Below are 14,557 nucleotides of genomic sequence, written 5' to 3'. Positions count from 1 at the left end.
ATATCTCTTTATATTAAAAAATATATATATTAGAGAAGAGCGAGGGAGAAGGAGAACCACCTCCGCCCCCTCTTTAAAATTTTTTTTTATTTTATTTTTTTTTTTGCAAGGATCCCAAGAGCTAAGGTGGCTGCAGAGGGGAGAGCGGAGCGAGCCAAGTGGGGGAGGGTGGAGGAAACCCGGGAGAAGGCTTTCTCCAGCCCCCAAAGTTTTGATGATGACCATGACTACGATGGCTGACGGTTTGGAAGGCCAGGACTCGTCCAAATCCGCCTTCATGGAGTTCGGACAGCAGCAGCAACAGCAACAGCAGCAGCAGCAACAGCAGCAACAGCAGCAGCAGCCGCCGCCGCCGCCGCCGCCGCCGCAGCCGCACTCGCAGCAAAGCTCCCCGGCCATGGCAGGCGCGCACTACCCTCTGCATTGCCTGCACTCGGCGGCAGCGGCGGCGGCGGCGGCCGGCTCACACCACCACCACCACCAGCACCACCACCACGGCTCGCCCTACGCGTCGGGCGGAGGCAACTCCTACAACCACCGCTCGCTCGCCGCCTACCCCTACATGAGCCACTCGCAGCACAGCCCTTACCTCCAGTCCTACCACAACAGCAGCGCGGCCGCCCAGACGCGAGGGGACGACACAGGTGAGAGGCCGCTTGGGCAGCTCGCTTCTCCCGCCTCCCAACTGCCCCCCACCCCGCCCGCCCCGTTCACTTCCTCAACGCCCGGGCCTCCGCCGGCCCCCTCCCCCAGGCGGCCCGGCGCGCCCCCAGTCGGGCCCCGTGCGCGCCCGCTAGCCTGGCGCCTGCTTGCCGGCCTCTCCCTGCCCGGCCCCTTTCCATCGCCGCGGACCCCCCGGCTTCCTCACGATGCGACCCGCCTCGCTCCCCGGCTTCCAGCGCGCGATTCGGGCTGCGTCTCAGGGTCGGAGTAGGCTTCGCTCTACCTACAAGTCGATCCGCACTGCGCTCTCCAGCCCGCTGAGTCTGTGCGCCCTTTGCCTTGCTCCTTCCCTCCGGGCTGTAACCCGCGTTTGCCTGGACTGAGAACCTTTCTGGGCCACGACAGGGAGAGTGTTTTGCTTCCCAGCCCACACTGGACAGGCAGTGGCCTACTTTACGTGGGGCGCCCAGTGCGTCTCGGTAACTTGGAGGGAAGCTGGTGTGGCCTGTGGCTCTGGTTAAACTAGTGATAATTGGCCTTTTTCCTGTGGGCTTTGAGGCGTCTCCCACCCCTACCACTGTCTTGGGCCCCTTTCCTCTGGCTTTTCGATACAATATTAGCTGTTCTTTTGTTCGTGGAGGCAAAGCAGAGGGCCTCGGGCTGGTGGTTCTCAGCACCCGAGGGGACAAAGTTGTCGTGAGAGACGCAGGACTGACCTAAGCACCTGGTTGTGTTTTGTTTGGGGGTTTGGCCCCTCTCAGCAAAATCATTTCGAACACGCCAAGGGAACTTGGTGCACCAGGCTTAAAGCTGGTGACATCAACTCAATTGGCTGGGCAAATACCCGGGTGGCTCAAGCAAACCCTCGGGCACTGTAAAGCCAGGCCAAAGAGTCTGTTTTGTCCCAGAGAGTAGACGCTTTGCAACACCGCGCACCCTAGAAAGCCGCTGGCGCGGTTTCCGCTGCGGCAGTGAGCGGCTGTTTGCCCAAGGGCCTCGGGCGTTTTCTCCGTACAGCCGTAGCTCACTGTTAGGGCCAGAGACAGGGCTGCTGGGTATACACCGGCGCAGTGGACCCAGAGAGGTTAGGACGTTGAAGGGATACTTCGAGGAAACCCTTATTAGACAGGGGGGGGGGAACCTGACACAGATCCTGCCACACGCAGGGAGACTGCAGCAGTGGCCTCACGGGTGACCGCACCTCTGTATCATTTGCTTACAGATCAACAAAAAACTACAGTGATTGAAAACGGGGAAATCAGGTTCAATGGAAAAGGGAAAAAGATTCGGAAGCCTCGGACCATTTATTCCAGCCTGCAGCTCCAGGCTTTAAACCACCGCTTTCAGCAGACTCAGTACCTGGCCCTTCCTGAGAGAGCCGAATTGGCAGCTTCCTTAGGACTGACACAAACACAGGTAATTCCCGAGAAGCCCTGAAATGCTGGCCCCACTTGCAGATGGGGCAGGGAGCACATCAGGAAGAATTCTTGGCCTAGTCAACCAAGGATGGAAGGAGCTTAATGACAAATGCGTGCTTTCCTGAGATCACACAGTTTGGAATAAATGACCTGGTTTTGAATACTGGATTGGATTTGTACATCCACTCAAATCTCAGCGACCCCACCCCAGCCTAGCATCCTTTGGTGACCAAACTCATAATTCAAGCAAATCCTATTCCAGAGCAGAACAACATGAAAGAGAACAATCATGTAGGAGAAAAATGTGTAAGGCCAGAAGGTAAAATAAGGCCCACCTTTCTTGGGGATTCTTTTGTGGGCCCTAAGAGCTAATGAGAATTTCAACTCATTGACATAGAAAGAAATTATGAAGTGAAATGGGGTGGGGAAGACAGGTAGGCATAAGCTCCAGTGGCATTCAGTAAAGGCACTAGTTTGGGAACTATTTATCATCTGATGGGTGAGATGGATTTTTCAGAAGATTACCCTCAATTCACTGGTTAAATCATTCTGGGCGGCAAGCTGATGGAGGGTGATCCTGGATGTGGGGGCAATAGCAGAGTCGAAAATCAAAAAGAAATACACTCCAAATGATAGCAGGTAAAGCCACAGTTAAGTATAGTTGCTGAAGTTCCCCACTTTTACTAATTTGAAAAACATATGGGACATTTCAGACTTTATAGGAAGGGGTTTAGCTTAGGTGGATATATTAGGACACTGGTCATAAAGTCAGACTGCAATCACCTGCAGATTTTCCTGTCAACTGACTTAGTTGCATGAGGTGGTAGACCTCATCTGAGATGGGTGGCCTTTGTTTATTTAGCAAGGAGACTTCAGGTTGTATGAGACAATTGCTAAGGGACTAATAGTGTGGTACCTTAAGACAGATGCTCTTTAAGCTCTTCTTTTCAGTTTAGCCTGCTTTTTCTTGCCATATTACCAAGGAAAATATTTGGTGTTTGATAGAAGGGGATCCCGGCTACTCACAACTTGTATTATTCTTGGGAGAGCAGATTTCAGGAATTTGAAAGGTAAAGGAAGCTACACTATATAATTTCCTTCTTCAAATAAGGTAGATCTGGAATGTTGGACTAGCAGTGCTTCCATTCCAGATTCCTGATTCACATTTAGTTTTGAGAAGCCTTTTACTTTTAGTGATTACACTAACAATCATGTGATGATTGTTGACCACAGTTTGACTAACCATCCCTCAGAATGGGGAATGGGGGGTTGCCATCTTTAATCCTGTAGGATTATGGGAATATATTTAAGTCCGGAGAAAGATGCTTAATGCATAGTCTGTGGTGTGTGCACTATATGCATAGGTATATATTTATTTGATTATAAATGTACAGGCTTTAATCTCTTCAGAGTCATTTGCCCACTGTACATGCATAGAGATGTTAGCTTTGGGAGTTGGTAAGTTTAAAATCAGACTATGAGGAGGGAGGTGCATTCAAAAGGTACTTCTTTTAAAAATCCTTCTTCATCAAACTTTGGATCCAATTATCTCATTTGTGTTCTTATTGTATTCCTATTTATGCTGTTGTTTTAAAAACCAGACTAGTATCCAACTCTAGAATCACAAGGAGTTTAGGTATTACAAATACCTAGTAGGTTGAAGGGAGGAGGGATGGGGAGGCTAGAAAGAGGTGGAGGGAGGCGGGGACTTGGCTTCTTGGTGTCATGGTGGGTGTTTTTGTTTTGTTTGTTTTGTTTTTTTAAATATTGCTTTTGAACCTGGAGTGAGGCTAGAGGCTTCAGTTCAATGTTCCTCAGCCCTAAAGATTGCTGCATTTCTTCCAGGTGAAGATATGGTTTCAGAACAAGCGCTCTAAGTTTAAGAAACTGCTGAAGCAGGGCAGTAACCCTCATGAGAGTGATCCCCTACCAGGCTCGGCAGCCCTGTCACCTCGCTCACCAGCTCTGCCTCCAGTGTGGGACGTTTCAGCCTCAGCTAAGGGTGTCAGTATGCCCCCCAACAGCTACATGCCTGGCTATTCGCACTGGTACTCCTCACCACACCAGGACACGATGCAGAGACCACAGATGATGTGAGTTGTCTGAGGGGACATCCTAGGGGAACGACTGAACAAGGCAAGGAGGATCCCGGGAACCTGCTTGCATCTGCCAAACCACGTCGAAGAAGCAGGCTCCAGATGGGGATGGCCAGAAGCCGTCTGGGCGCTCACTGGTGTCTCTGTGTGTGTGTGTCTCTCTCTCTTTTTTCCTCTCCTTTTCTTACTCTTTCCTTATTTTTCACCCTTATTTACCTTTCCTCCATTCTTTCCCTCCCACCTTTTTTTCCCCTTTCCCTTTCCATTGCTGTCTTTTCCTTATCCACTTCCTCTCGAAGTAATCAATGTTACATGAAAGAGAGAGAGAAAGAGATAAAGAGAGCGAGAGAGAGAGAGAGAGAGAGAGAGAGCGAGCGAGCACTGGAGACTGGTTTCTATGCCAGCATTCTGGAAAACCCTCACTATAAGGATATTTTCTCTTATCCCTTGGGATCCAGGCTCTGAGCCTCTTCTTCTCTTTGGGAATATCCATCAAAATGACTTTTTTTTTTTTTAAACAGACATTTACCCCCCACACCAGAAGAATCTGCGTAAACATGACAGCATTTTTACTTGTTTAATGAGTTTAAGACATTACATGATGAAAGAGAAGCATTTCGGACTCCTGAATTTTTATTTACCAATACCAGACTGACAAAAAAGGAAAAGAAAAGAAAACCCCTCACTTAACAGCCCTTCTCTAAAGAAAAAGGAAGAATTGGCTGTAAGATTAGAACATTGCCACAAGGGAATGCTGCATGTTTTATCAAAATGCAATGACCAGAAATGATGATTCATTTAAAATACAAACAAACAACAACAAGAAAAATGCTCTTTCCCTACCCCACTCCCAAACCCTGAACTGGAATCAGGAGAGACAGAGGAAACAACCAAAATCACCATTCTATTGCTTTGACACCTTTGCTAGGTGAATTGGTGGTATTCACTAAGCTAATAGGGACATTTATATCAAGAAACATTTCTGTATATATTGTTGAATTTTAGTTGTATATATACTTTGTATGTTTTTGTCTTCTTTCATATATGGAGTAAAAGCCACAAAATGCCGGGAGTGTCCTGTATATTTCTCTGTGCGCTTATGTCTCTCTCCCCCTCCCTCCTCCCTCCTCCCATTATATTTTTTATCACTCTTAAAAGAATTTCTATTTCCTAATATGGGAAGCCTTCTATATAAATGACAAGTGCCTACAAAGATGTCAGTTTGCACCACTAGCCTTTGTCTTAAGTATTTTAACATTAATCATGGATATTTTTTCAGCTTCCTTTACATATTTTTGTTGTGATTTCTACACATTTATCTGTTTTTTCTAAACATTAGAATGATGTATCTCCAGGTTAACCTCTAGACAGCCAGTCATTTCTAATGCTGAAACTGAGTATTTTCTTTTCCCTTTTCCCAGCAAAATAATACAACTGCATTTGCCTTTGTTTGGAAGCAGTTTTTTTTTTTTCCACCAAAAGAAGAAAGAATAAAAGAAAAAAAAAAAAACAGAAAGTAAAGTGCACAATTATACCTGCTTAATGTTTAAAACCCACTGAAAGCTAGCTAGGTAGAAAAAGTCCTATCCTGGATGAAACACATCCTTCCAATCTTGTGGAAAGCAAAGAAATAATGAAAATGAAAAGTCCTTTCGTCATACAAGCAGGAAGCCCCATACTGCGAGAATTAATGGCTACAGACCTGGGCATCCTTCAAATTATGAACCTTGAAACCACTGAGCCATTTATCAGAAGTCAATAGAGATACTCAGAGTGCTCCATATAATGACAGCGACATACAGTCGTGCAAAAGGACAGTCACTATAATTAGACACAAAGCAAAGACTACTTACCAATATACCCGTTCCTTTTTTTGTTGAGCAACTTCCACGCTCAGTCAGTCTTCAGAATGGTTTAAAACCGATCAGTCTTGTCATTTTCTAGCATTCGCATTGTTACATTAGGAAAAATGTTTTCTTTTCTTTTTTCCCCCTTCCTACTGTGAAACTTTGGGTTCGTAGCTCCCCAGGATCAATTCTGAACAAAGCCTCCAGCTGCAGTGCCATCCAATTTGAAGCAGACATTGGGGACAATTTAAGGTTTTTATCCACAAGAAGGTTTTTTTCCATTCTCTTAAATGCAGCCATAATTAGAGTAATTTTTCATGTAGCCCGCTGATTACAGCGTTTTTACCGTCAAAGATAATTACCTGTAATTTTCTTCCACTTTTAATACTAAAAAGCCATCTTTATTTAGATTCAGGAACAGGAAAGGCGAAACAAAAGAGGGAAATTATTCTGTTATTCATACACAAATTGCAGAGACGTAGGACCTAAAATTGAAAATTAACCAAAATTATAATGCTGAAAAGAATGGAAGAGGCTGCAGAAGTACAGCTGGTAGTGGGGCTTTGCTGAATTATTCAAATTACGTTAGAGGGAAAGCTACCATACATCGAAACCAACACTAAATTTTCTTTAAAAAAAAAATTCACCAGATATATGCCAAACCACTGTGAGTGCATGGAATTCTGAAACCCAGCAAATATATGTTAACAGATTGGAGGTGTTGTCAGTGATGCCTCTGTATGAATCTCTTTATCTCTTGATAATTAAAACTTCCAAGCAGTCCCTCTAGAACTGTCCTTGGAACTGGGCTTTCTCTAGGTCCTCTGATCCTCAAGGGTTAATATTTTTGCTCTTTGAAAGGTATTGACCCCATAGTAAACCGATTTCTGAGGGAGGGACTGGTAGGAGGGGCATGGGCAAAAGGCTTCGCCCAGTCTCTGATGCCTACTACACACCTCCCCAGGTTCAAACTTCCCGGGAGGTTGCAGAGTTCGGGCTCTAAAGCCGAGTTCTGACCTTATTTCCCATTTTAGAAAGAGAAAGAGAACAATAGCTGCAGGGGGTAAGGGTGAAGGAGACTATTTTTCCTGAGTACCAATAAGCATCTTATTATCTTTTGCCACAACTTAGTCAAAAGGTTCCTGCCACAGGAGAAAGGCTTTTCTCACTGGGGTAGGGAAGCCAAAGATTTCTCAGACTCCCGCACTTAACATTTCCAGCAGCTTATAATGAATATAGGGTCAGGAAACAGCGTCATCTATAGATAGAACAGCACTACTTTCCTGAATCTTGGTGCCTTCCTAAACCATACTGGTTCCTTGGCTCTGCATCTTGATTCTGCATATCAGCCAGTCACTCCCCTCCAGCCCCAAGGTCACAGCTTTTGGGTTGGGTGGGCAGTAAACTCCAAGGTCCTGGTACCCTTACCCACCCCACCCCCACCCCCTACACATACACAACACCAGTTTGAGGCAAAGGCCCTGAAAAGCAGCCTTGAAGGATTTCAGAGGCCAGTTATCACAGAAACTTTCCCCAACTGGAAGAAAGATGTCGTAGGGGCTAAAAGTCTGGAGATTTTGACTACACCTGCCTTTGCAAATGACCGACCGCATACCTGTGATTCTAAAGGAGTCCTGCCGGGAGCTCCGTTTGATCTCTTGATGCCTCAAAACCTTAAATCACCGCCACATGTACATGGATTCACCTAGGATTACACTGTAACAGTTTTCAAATAGATCTTAACTTGGAATCTCAGCCTCCCTCCACACCTTAGAGAAACCTGGTGCTTTTCGCAGTCTCCAGTCACACCCTGGCACCAAACACATCAACAGCACAGAAAGCAAGAAAGACAACTTAGGTTCTTAAGGATCTCATTCACACCCAAATCCGTTTACTCACCAGAACAACTCTTTCACTGCTAAAGGGGTTAAAATGTCAGAATTGAAAAATCTATAAAGCAAAGTTGTAGTCCATGATAAATTACAACAACACATACAGCTTGGAAAGTGTGAGAAGAGAAATATGAACTGTGCCTTGAAGTATGCAAGAAATAAAAACTTACCCCCAGTGAATATCTCTTAAGCAATGATCAAGGTCTAGAAATCTATACTGAACCGAAGCAGAGGAGAATATTTTTCTGAGTCTCAGGGCAGAAGCTCTTTCTCTATATTCTTGGTTGAGTGAGCACATCCAGGTGTGAAATTGTTTGCACACCCCAGCACCTCTTATATTGCCAGCAAAATTAGCTGTTATTACTGTCACTGTTTAGTGATGGTTAGCGTGATACAAAAAAAAAAAAAAAAAAAAAAAAAAAAACTGCTGTAATCAAGACCTGGCGCATCTTTGCAAATTACAGATAATTGTAAACGTCCAGATTATGATAATAGCATCCTAATCCAGCCTGCAATATAATTATTACAGAGTGTTACATCTGAAACTGTCCAGTAGGGCTAATTCAGCCATTATTTAGACCCTATTTTTGCACTGCAAATGGGTTGCTGAGTTGAAAATGTACGATTGTAATTTCACGGGGCACTCAATGAGTAATGGTATAGGAAGAGGAAAATACAAAAGTGAAATGTGAACAGTAGCGATCAAATCAAACCCTGAAGGACAAAAGACTGTTTGATTCATACGGAAAAAGAAGAGCGGGAATTAAGAAAATAGCAAATCAGTGGTCTGAAGCATTACGTGTCCAAATCTTCAATAGTGTAGGGCTGATGTATTTGCAAGGGCTACAGTGTCTGCTGCTGCCTGGAGTTTGAAATATTTTTTTCTTTTCTTTCTTTTTTTAATCTTCCGTCTTTTTTCTCTTTCCCAAAGCATTTCTCTACTATAAAAAAGTGCCCTTCCCCCAAAGCAAAGAACATTTGTCAGTTTCATCATTGTTTCCACTAAAGCCACCTCAGAGTGTGCCTGTCACTTGTTTATGAACATTTTCTTAAGTGAATTTGCAATCTCTCTTGTCATCAGAGCAAAACGCCCTGGGTGCTTGTAAGTGTTCCTGTGCTCCATTTCCACTTTCTTTCACAGTGAAAAAATCATGGAGAGTCCTAGAGGATATTAGCAGAAAATATATTAATTGCTGCTAATTGAATTTAGCGGGCTGGGAAGCTGTCTTCTCCAATTGGTTTGACTGGCTATTGGTTTTAATTCCATCATTAACGTTTATTAACATCCCTCCATATAAACCAATCCAGCTATTTCTTTCAATTCATGTCATCTTATGCCTAGAAGAACAAGGTCAGTTTCCTTAAAATTGTAAGGACCAAAGAGACAAGGGATGGGAGAATTAGAATGAGAGAGACTGGGAGTTTATGCTGGTCCTAGAGTCCAGGCTCTCTAGGGATTCTAGCTATTGCTTGTAGGAGGATGAACCTGCCCTGGTGGAGACTTCCCCAGTCTTCATTTTGGTTCCTGGTGGGGACCTCCTGGTCAAGTATACCTAAAGCCCTTACATCCCCAGGAGTTCAATTTTTCCCACAGTGAGCACAGAAAATTTCCTGGGCATCCTTTGCAGCATCTAGGCCAGTGTGTGTTGATTTTCCCTCCTCCCACCACCTCACCAACTAGGGAGCTGCCCAGACAGGGCCACCCTGCAGGGTGGCAAGCAGGCTTCCTAGCTCCTGGGAATTTAAGGGCAATAATGAAATGTCCCCTGTTTAGTGACCCCTGTTTACAGATGAAAGTTGAGTCCATATCCTGCCTCTTCCCCCGCCCCTATGTCCCCACCTTGCAAATGGCAAGTGGCTGAAATAGTCCTTGGATGACAATAAGCTTCCAGTGGCAGTTTCTGTTTTCATGTCTTTTGAAAAAAAGATGCTTTAAAATAAATCATAGCTTAGGAACTGTTTACTGTCCTTTATCCTCACCCACTTAAAAAATACACTAGACTGAATATAGTCGAGATTTCACAGAAAATTCTTACTGAAACCAGGATGACGATGATGATGATGAGTGTGTAGAATGATGTTTTGCAGCTATTTTTTTTTCTTTCCTCTGGTGAAAGGTCATAATGTGTAGTATTTCACAGTTTTATATAAATCTTGGTTTAAGATGTGGAACAGACTCAATAATACATGTGCTTTTGGCAAAGAGACTCCTTCGGATCCCCATAAATCAGAACTAAGAAGTCCAAGCGAACAAAAGAGCAGAAACATTTAATTGCTACAAACAGGACTCTCATCTCCTTTAAAGAGATTCATGTAAATTCTCTCAGTTCCTATATTCACGGCTAGAGCCTGACCTATAAAACAGGTTATTACATTAGAGCCGGCAGCCCTAGATGATTGAAAGGGAAGGTTCCCCCACCTCCCCTTAGGCCCCCTCCCACCCCGGCAGAAGATGCAAGGTATCCTTTCTGCCTCGCACCACTGAGGAATCTAAAGGCTGTCAGTGGGAAAAAGAAAACGACAGGGATTGGGGAAAGACAAGACTACGTAGAAAAGATTTAAACAATCCCACATGTGCCACCGCTATTTGGACTTTCTTCGAGGCCCAAAGTTTGCTGTGACTGGGTTGGGGTTGAAAATACCAAGTACCATGGGCAAAGTCCACTGGCAACACGGGAGCGCGAGCTCAGGGCTACAGCAAGCCGCAGTGTCCCCTCCCCAGGCTCCGGGCGGTGGGAGCCTCCACCCAGTCTCTGTGGGAGGGGGTGCTTAAGGGTGGAGGAGAGGGGTGACCGCAGGCGGATCCGATGGCGTGGCGCGCTTCCCAGAGGTGCCCAAGGGCTTTGCCCTCAGGGTGTGCCTCTCAGGAGGGCTGGAGACCTCTAGGCTGGCGAGATCCCAGTGACCAGTGGGAGGCGCGCGATCCAAGGGGTTGAAGGGATGGGGCGCGGAGGGGGTGGTTGGGTGGTCCTAAAGGCCCCTCTTTCGGAATGCAAGGAATTGCTGAGGAGAAAGGGAGTGCAGGGACAGTGTTCCAGCGGGCATTCGTTGTGCTTCGGGCTGGGGAGCTCCGGAGACTAAGCGGTGTTTCGGCCAGAGTGAGCTATAGGGCGCGCTGGGAGGAGGCGAGGGCTGCCTGGCCTTGGCTCGCTGTGGGTGACTCCCAGGACAGTTCGGTCCGGACGCCGCGAGCAGTGGGGCGTCGGGTGGGATCAAAGGAGTCAAAGGAGGCCAGCCGGCGCGTCTGGGATTGTGGGATAAGGGGCGGGAGAAAGAGGATTGGCATGGGCGGGGAGATGCTGGCCTTGCCTGTGTCACCGGGAGGGGGTTCGTGTGCATCTTTGTGTGGGTCAATGCTCTCCTGCCTGAGGCCGGGCCCTGGGTGGATCCGAGTGTGGGTGGACGGGCTCCCGGGTGGGTGCCCCGACGGGAAGGAGAGAGAGTGAGATCAAGGGCAGCGAGGTCTGCGGGTTCCTCTGTGTGTGTGTGTGTCTCAGGCCCTGTGGCTCAGCACTGGAGCCGCCTGGCACCCACAGGAATGTGGCTTCTCTCGGATCCCCAGGCCGCCTCTTGTCCCACAAGGAGGTGGCCGCCAGGAAAAAGGGGGGAAAAAGGGTAGAAATCCGCCTAGCCCAACCCAAGCCTCAAACAAAGGCCAATTTATCTGATCTCTTACAGGAGGTGGGCAGGGCACCGAGGAGTCGCTTGCCCTGGGTCTCCTGAGCTTTGGCAGGAGGTCCGAAAACCGGGGTGGAGGCTTGAAAGTATTCGATGTGAAGAAACCCACTGGGGGCGGGGGGGGATCTTGGAGTGGACTTGATTCGTCTTGGGAATACAAGCCTGAGAGTTAGGCAGGTGGGAACCGGAAGGGTCAGACAGAGGGGACGATCCGCGCCAAGTCTGGGAGAGTGGGGTCCGTCAGTCATGGAATATTCTAGGGAGCGGTACGCGTATATATTAGAAGGAACAATGGAGAGAAAGAGGAAAGGTGGGAGGGAGGGCGCGCGAGAGAAACATCACAGATATTTTTAGACTTTGCTGAGGATCTGTTATTTTTACATCCTTGGGCGCGGGACTGCAGGGAGTTAAATTCCCCGGGGAGAAACCCCGTGGTGCCAGGGAAAGCCCGCTAAAGACTGGCTTTCCAGAATATTTTTGTTCACGGCTCCCAGACCAAGGGGGGTAGGGGAACGCTCGGGAGAGAAAAGGACACTGAGAGTGGAACAAGTGAGGTTAGCACAGGGGAAGGAATCCTGAAACCAAGTTTGGGTCAGCGAATCGTTGGGCCTGGACGCCTTGCAACCAGGCTTTAGAGTCCTTAACGACAAGCAGCATCAAAGTTAAGAGAGGAGGGTGGTCATTAAAGAGCTTCCCTCTTCTTTCCTTGAAGAATCTACCTATCCCTCAGCCGGGCTGCGGCTGGTGACTGGAGGTGGTGGAGGGATCCCTCCTTTTCCTCCAAGAAAGGGAGTAAAGAGATGACCAGACAGCTGAAAAAATAACTACCCTCTCCATGTGCAGGAAGGAAAAAACATAATTCAAGCATTCTTGACACTTTTGGGCAACCAGTGGGTGGAAAATGTTAGAGGTGTCCACTGGATATGCCCCCCACCCCAGTCCTCCCAAATTCGCAGGGAGAGGCGCCAGGACAGCAGAAAGCCAGGCGCTCACAAACCACGATCGCGGGGATTTCTCCCAGTCGGAGTCGCCAGAAATAAAGCGCCGGCTTTGGTGTAATGGAAACTACCGAAATCCTTGCAAGCAAAGAAAGAAAAGCAGGAAGTGGATACCTTCAATTCTTCTCCCATCGTTTTCTCTGCCAGCGTTGAAAACAAAATAGGGCACCGGCCTCTCCCTCTCCCTTTCCCCTCACCCTCCAGTGTGCCTAGCCACCCCACGACTGGACCGGAATGGGGAAAGAGAAAAAGTGGGAGACGCGGCCGCTCCCGCATTGTGGGTGGGGGAGGAGAGGTCCACACATCGGCTGCAAAGAGTGTGCTGCCCTGGAGTCAGGCAGAGTACAACCCCCTGAGGGTTGTTCCAAACTGATGGACTTGGTGTCTCTTCTGGAACGAAAGGGAAAGGAAAAAGAAGAAAAAGGAGATAGAAGGGTGATAGGGAGAGAACAGAAGAGGGAGGCAGGGAGAGAAAGAACACACAGGTAAATTCCCCTCCAGGTTGCAGCATGCCTTTTCAGGTCTAGTCTCCCAACCCTGGAAGAGCCTTCTCAGAAATCCTCAGATGACAGGATGTAATTTTTTATATTCCACCCCCCTTGAGAAGTCTCTTTTTGTCACATTTATTACTGCCGACTTCCTAGCTATAAAATATTTCACATGCATCTGGCAATCTTCAACACACATTTCCCCTGGTATTCTAAGGAAAGAGAGTCAGGTGGACTAAGGGACAGACAGCCAGAAAAATGCCTACAATGCAGGCCTGGCAGTACAGTTCTGGACCCGCCTGTAGCTCTGTCACATTGTGAATAGCCACATGAAGTGATAAGAGGAGAAAGACTAGACATAGGCCTTGGTGGTTGCAAGTCCTTCATGTCTGCCCCCAAAGAAAGCTTCATGAAGAAGAAAACCCAGCATATAAATTCCATTTCCCATGGTTTAAAACCTGCAATGCATTGTTTTATAAGTAAAAGCAAAGTAGAGGGAGCTCCTTCCTGGAAAAAATAAAAATAAAAGAGTGGTAAAGAGAATGTAGGGGGAAAATATATTAAGAACATTATCTTACATGAAATGAAACGTATACAGGGTCACAATGCTTTCATTCCTTTCTCTCAGCCGGAAGTTTCCTGTCTTGGCAACACCCTTTATTGGAGGACGAAGAAATGCTCCCCCCTTCCACACTGCATGCTTGGCCTAGTGGTTTAGATTCATCATTGTCCTCAATCTCTGCGGTCTTTTCATTTCTTTGAAGGAGCTTGAACAAACTTATAATCATACACACAAGGAGTCCAAGGCTCTACCTTTTGCTATGCCCCAAACATTTCAGGTTATTTTTTAAAAAAGCGCAGTAGAAATTATAGAAAAATTATTTTCTTTCTTTCCTTCTTAACCCTCCCCCCTTTCTCCCTTTTCCTTTTCTCATCTCTGGAAGCACCCTTTGAAGAGAGTGTGATTTGTCTAATTGCTCTGGAAATACAGAGGCTGAAGGGGGTTGCAGTTCTCTAAGATAATTGCATTGAGTTTAGAATTCAGAGGGGTTATTGAGGGATTTCTGTTGCCTTCTTACTCACACCCAGGGTGGGAGAGATGTATTTAGGGTCTAGCATTACTTTCTACCTTAAATAATTTGGGGTTCGACTTAACATTATCTAAACGGTTTTTGTGGTTAGGCCAAAAATACCTAAATATATGTTATATGACAGTACTAGAAACAGGCCACACATGTAATATAGACAAAGTACAACATCCAACATATACACATAGTCTTCTGTATCTATGCAGCCCCTGACTTCAGTTTTTCTTTCTTTTTTTTTTTTTTTTTTTTTGCCTTGTTGAATCTCTGCAGAGCTTGTCTTTCTTTAATTGCCTGCATAAAACTACACTAGCCCATTATCAAGAAGGCAAAAAGGTGTGATTTTCAGAAACATTCTTTTTCATGGTCGAAATAATTTTATTTATCCAGAA

At 46.5% G+C, this 14,557-nt stretch overlaps 1 protein-coding gene across 1 annotated transcript; it reads left to right on the top strand.

Moving 5' to 3' along the window:
- The first annotated feature begins 214 nt into the window (after window positions 1-214).
- On the top strand, window positions 215-4,214 carry Dlx6 (distal-less homeobox 6). The gene is made up of 3 exons (XM_047562753.1): window positions 215-644; window positions 1,886-2,079; window positions 3,927-4,214. Exons 1-3 carry the CDS (start codon window positions 215-217, stop codon window positions 4,176-4,178), a joined length of 876 nt encoding a protein of 291 aa, XP_047418709.1. The 3' UTR covers window positions 4,179-4,214.
- Window positions 4,215-14,557: the final 10,343 nt, after the last annotated feature.

This window comes from Sciurus carolinensis, chromosome 8 (assembly GCF_902686445.1).
Source record: "Sciurus carolinensis chromosome 8, mSciCar1.2, whole genome shotgun sequence".
NCBI classification, from domain to species: domain Eukaryota; kingdom Metazoa; phylum Chordata; class Mammalia; order Rodentia; family Sciuridae; genus Sciurus; species Sciurus carolinensis.
The sequence above is the reverse complement of the archived record's forward strand: the minus strand, read 5'-3'. Positions and strand labels throughout refer to the sequence as shown.

Coding starts and splice junctions, on each gene's coding strand:
- Dlx6 (XM_047562753.1), top strand. CDS start 215: ATGATGACCATGACTACGATGGCTGACGGTTTGGAAGGCCAGGACTCG. Junction 645..1,885: donor GACGCGAGGGGACGACACAG/GTGAGAGGCCGC, acceptor ATTTGCTTACAG/ATCAACAAAAAACTACAGTG. Junction 2,080..3,926: donor TAGGACTGACACAAACACAG/GTAATTCCCGAG, acceptor CATTTCTTCCAG/GTGAAGATATGGTTTCAGAA.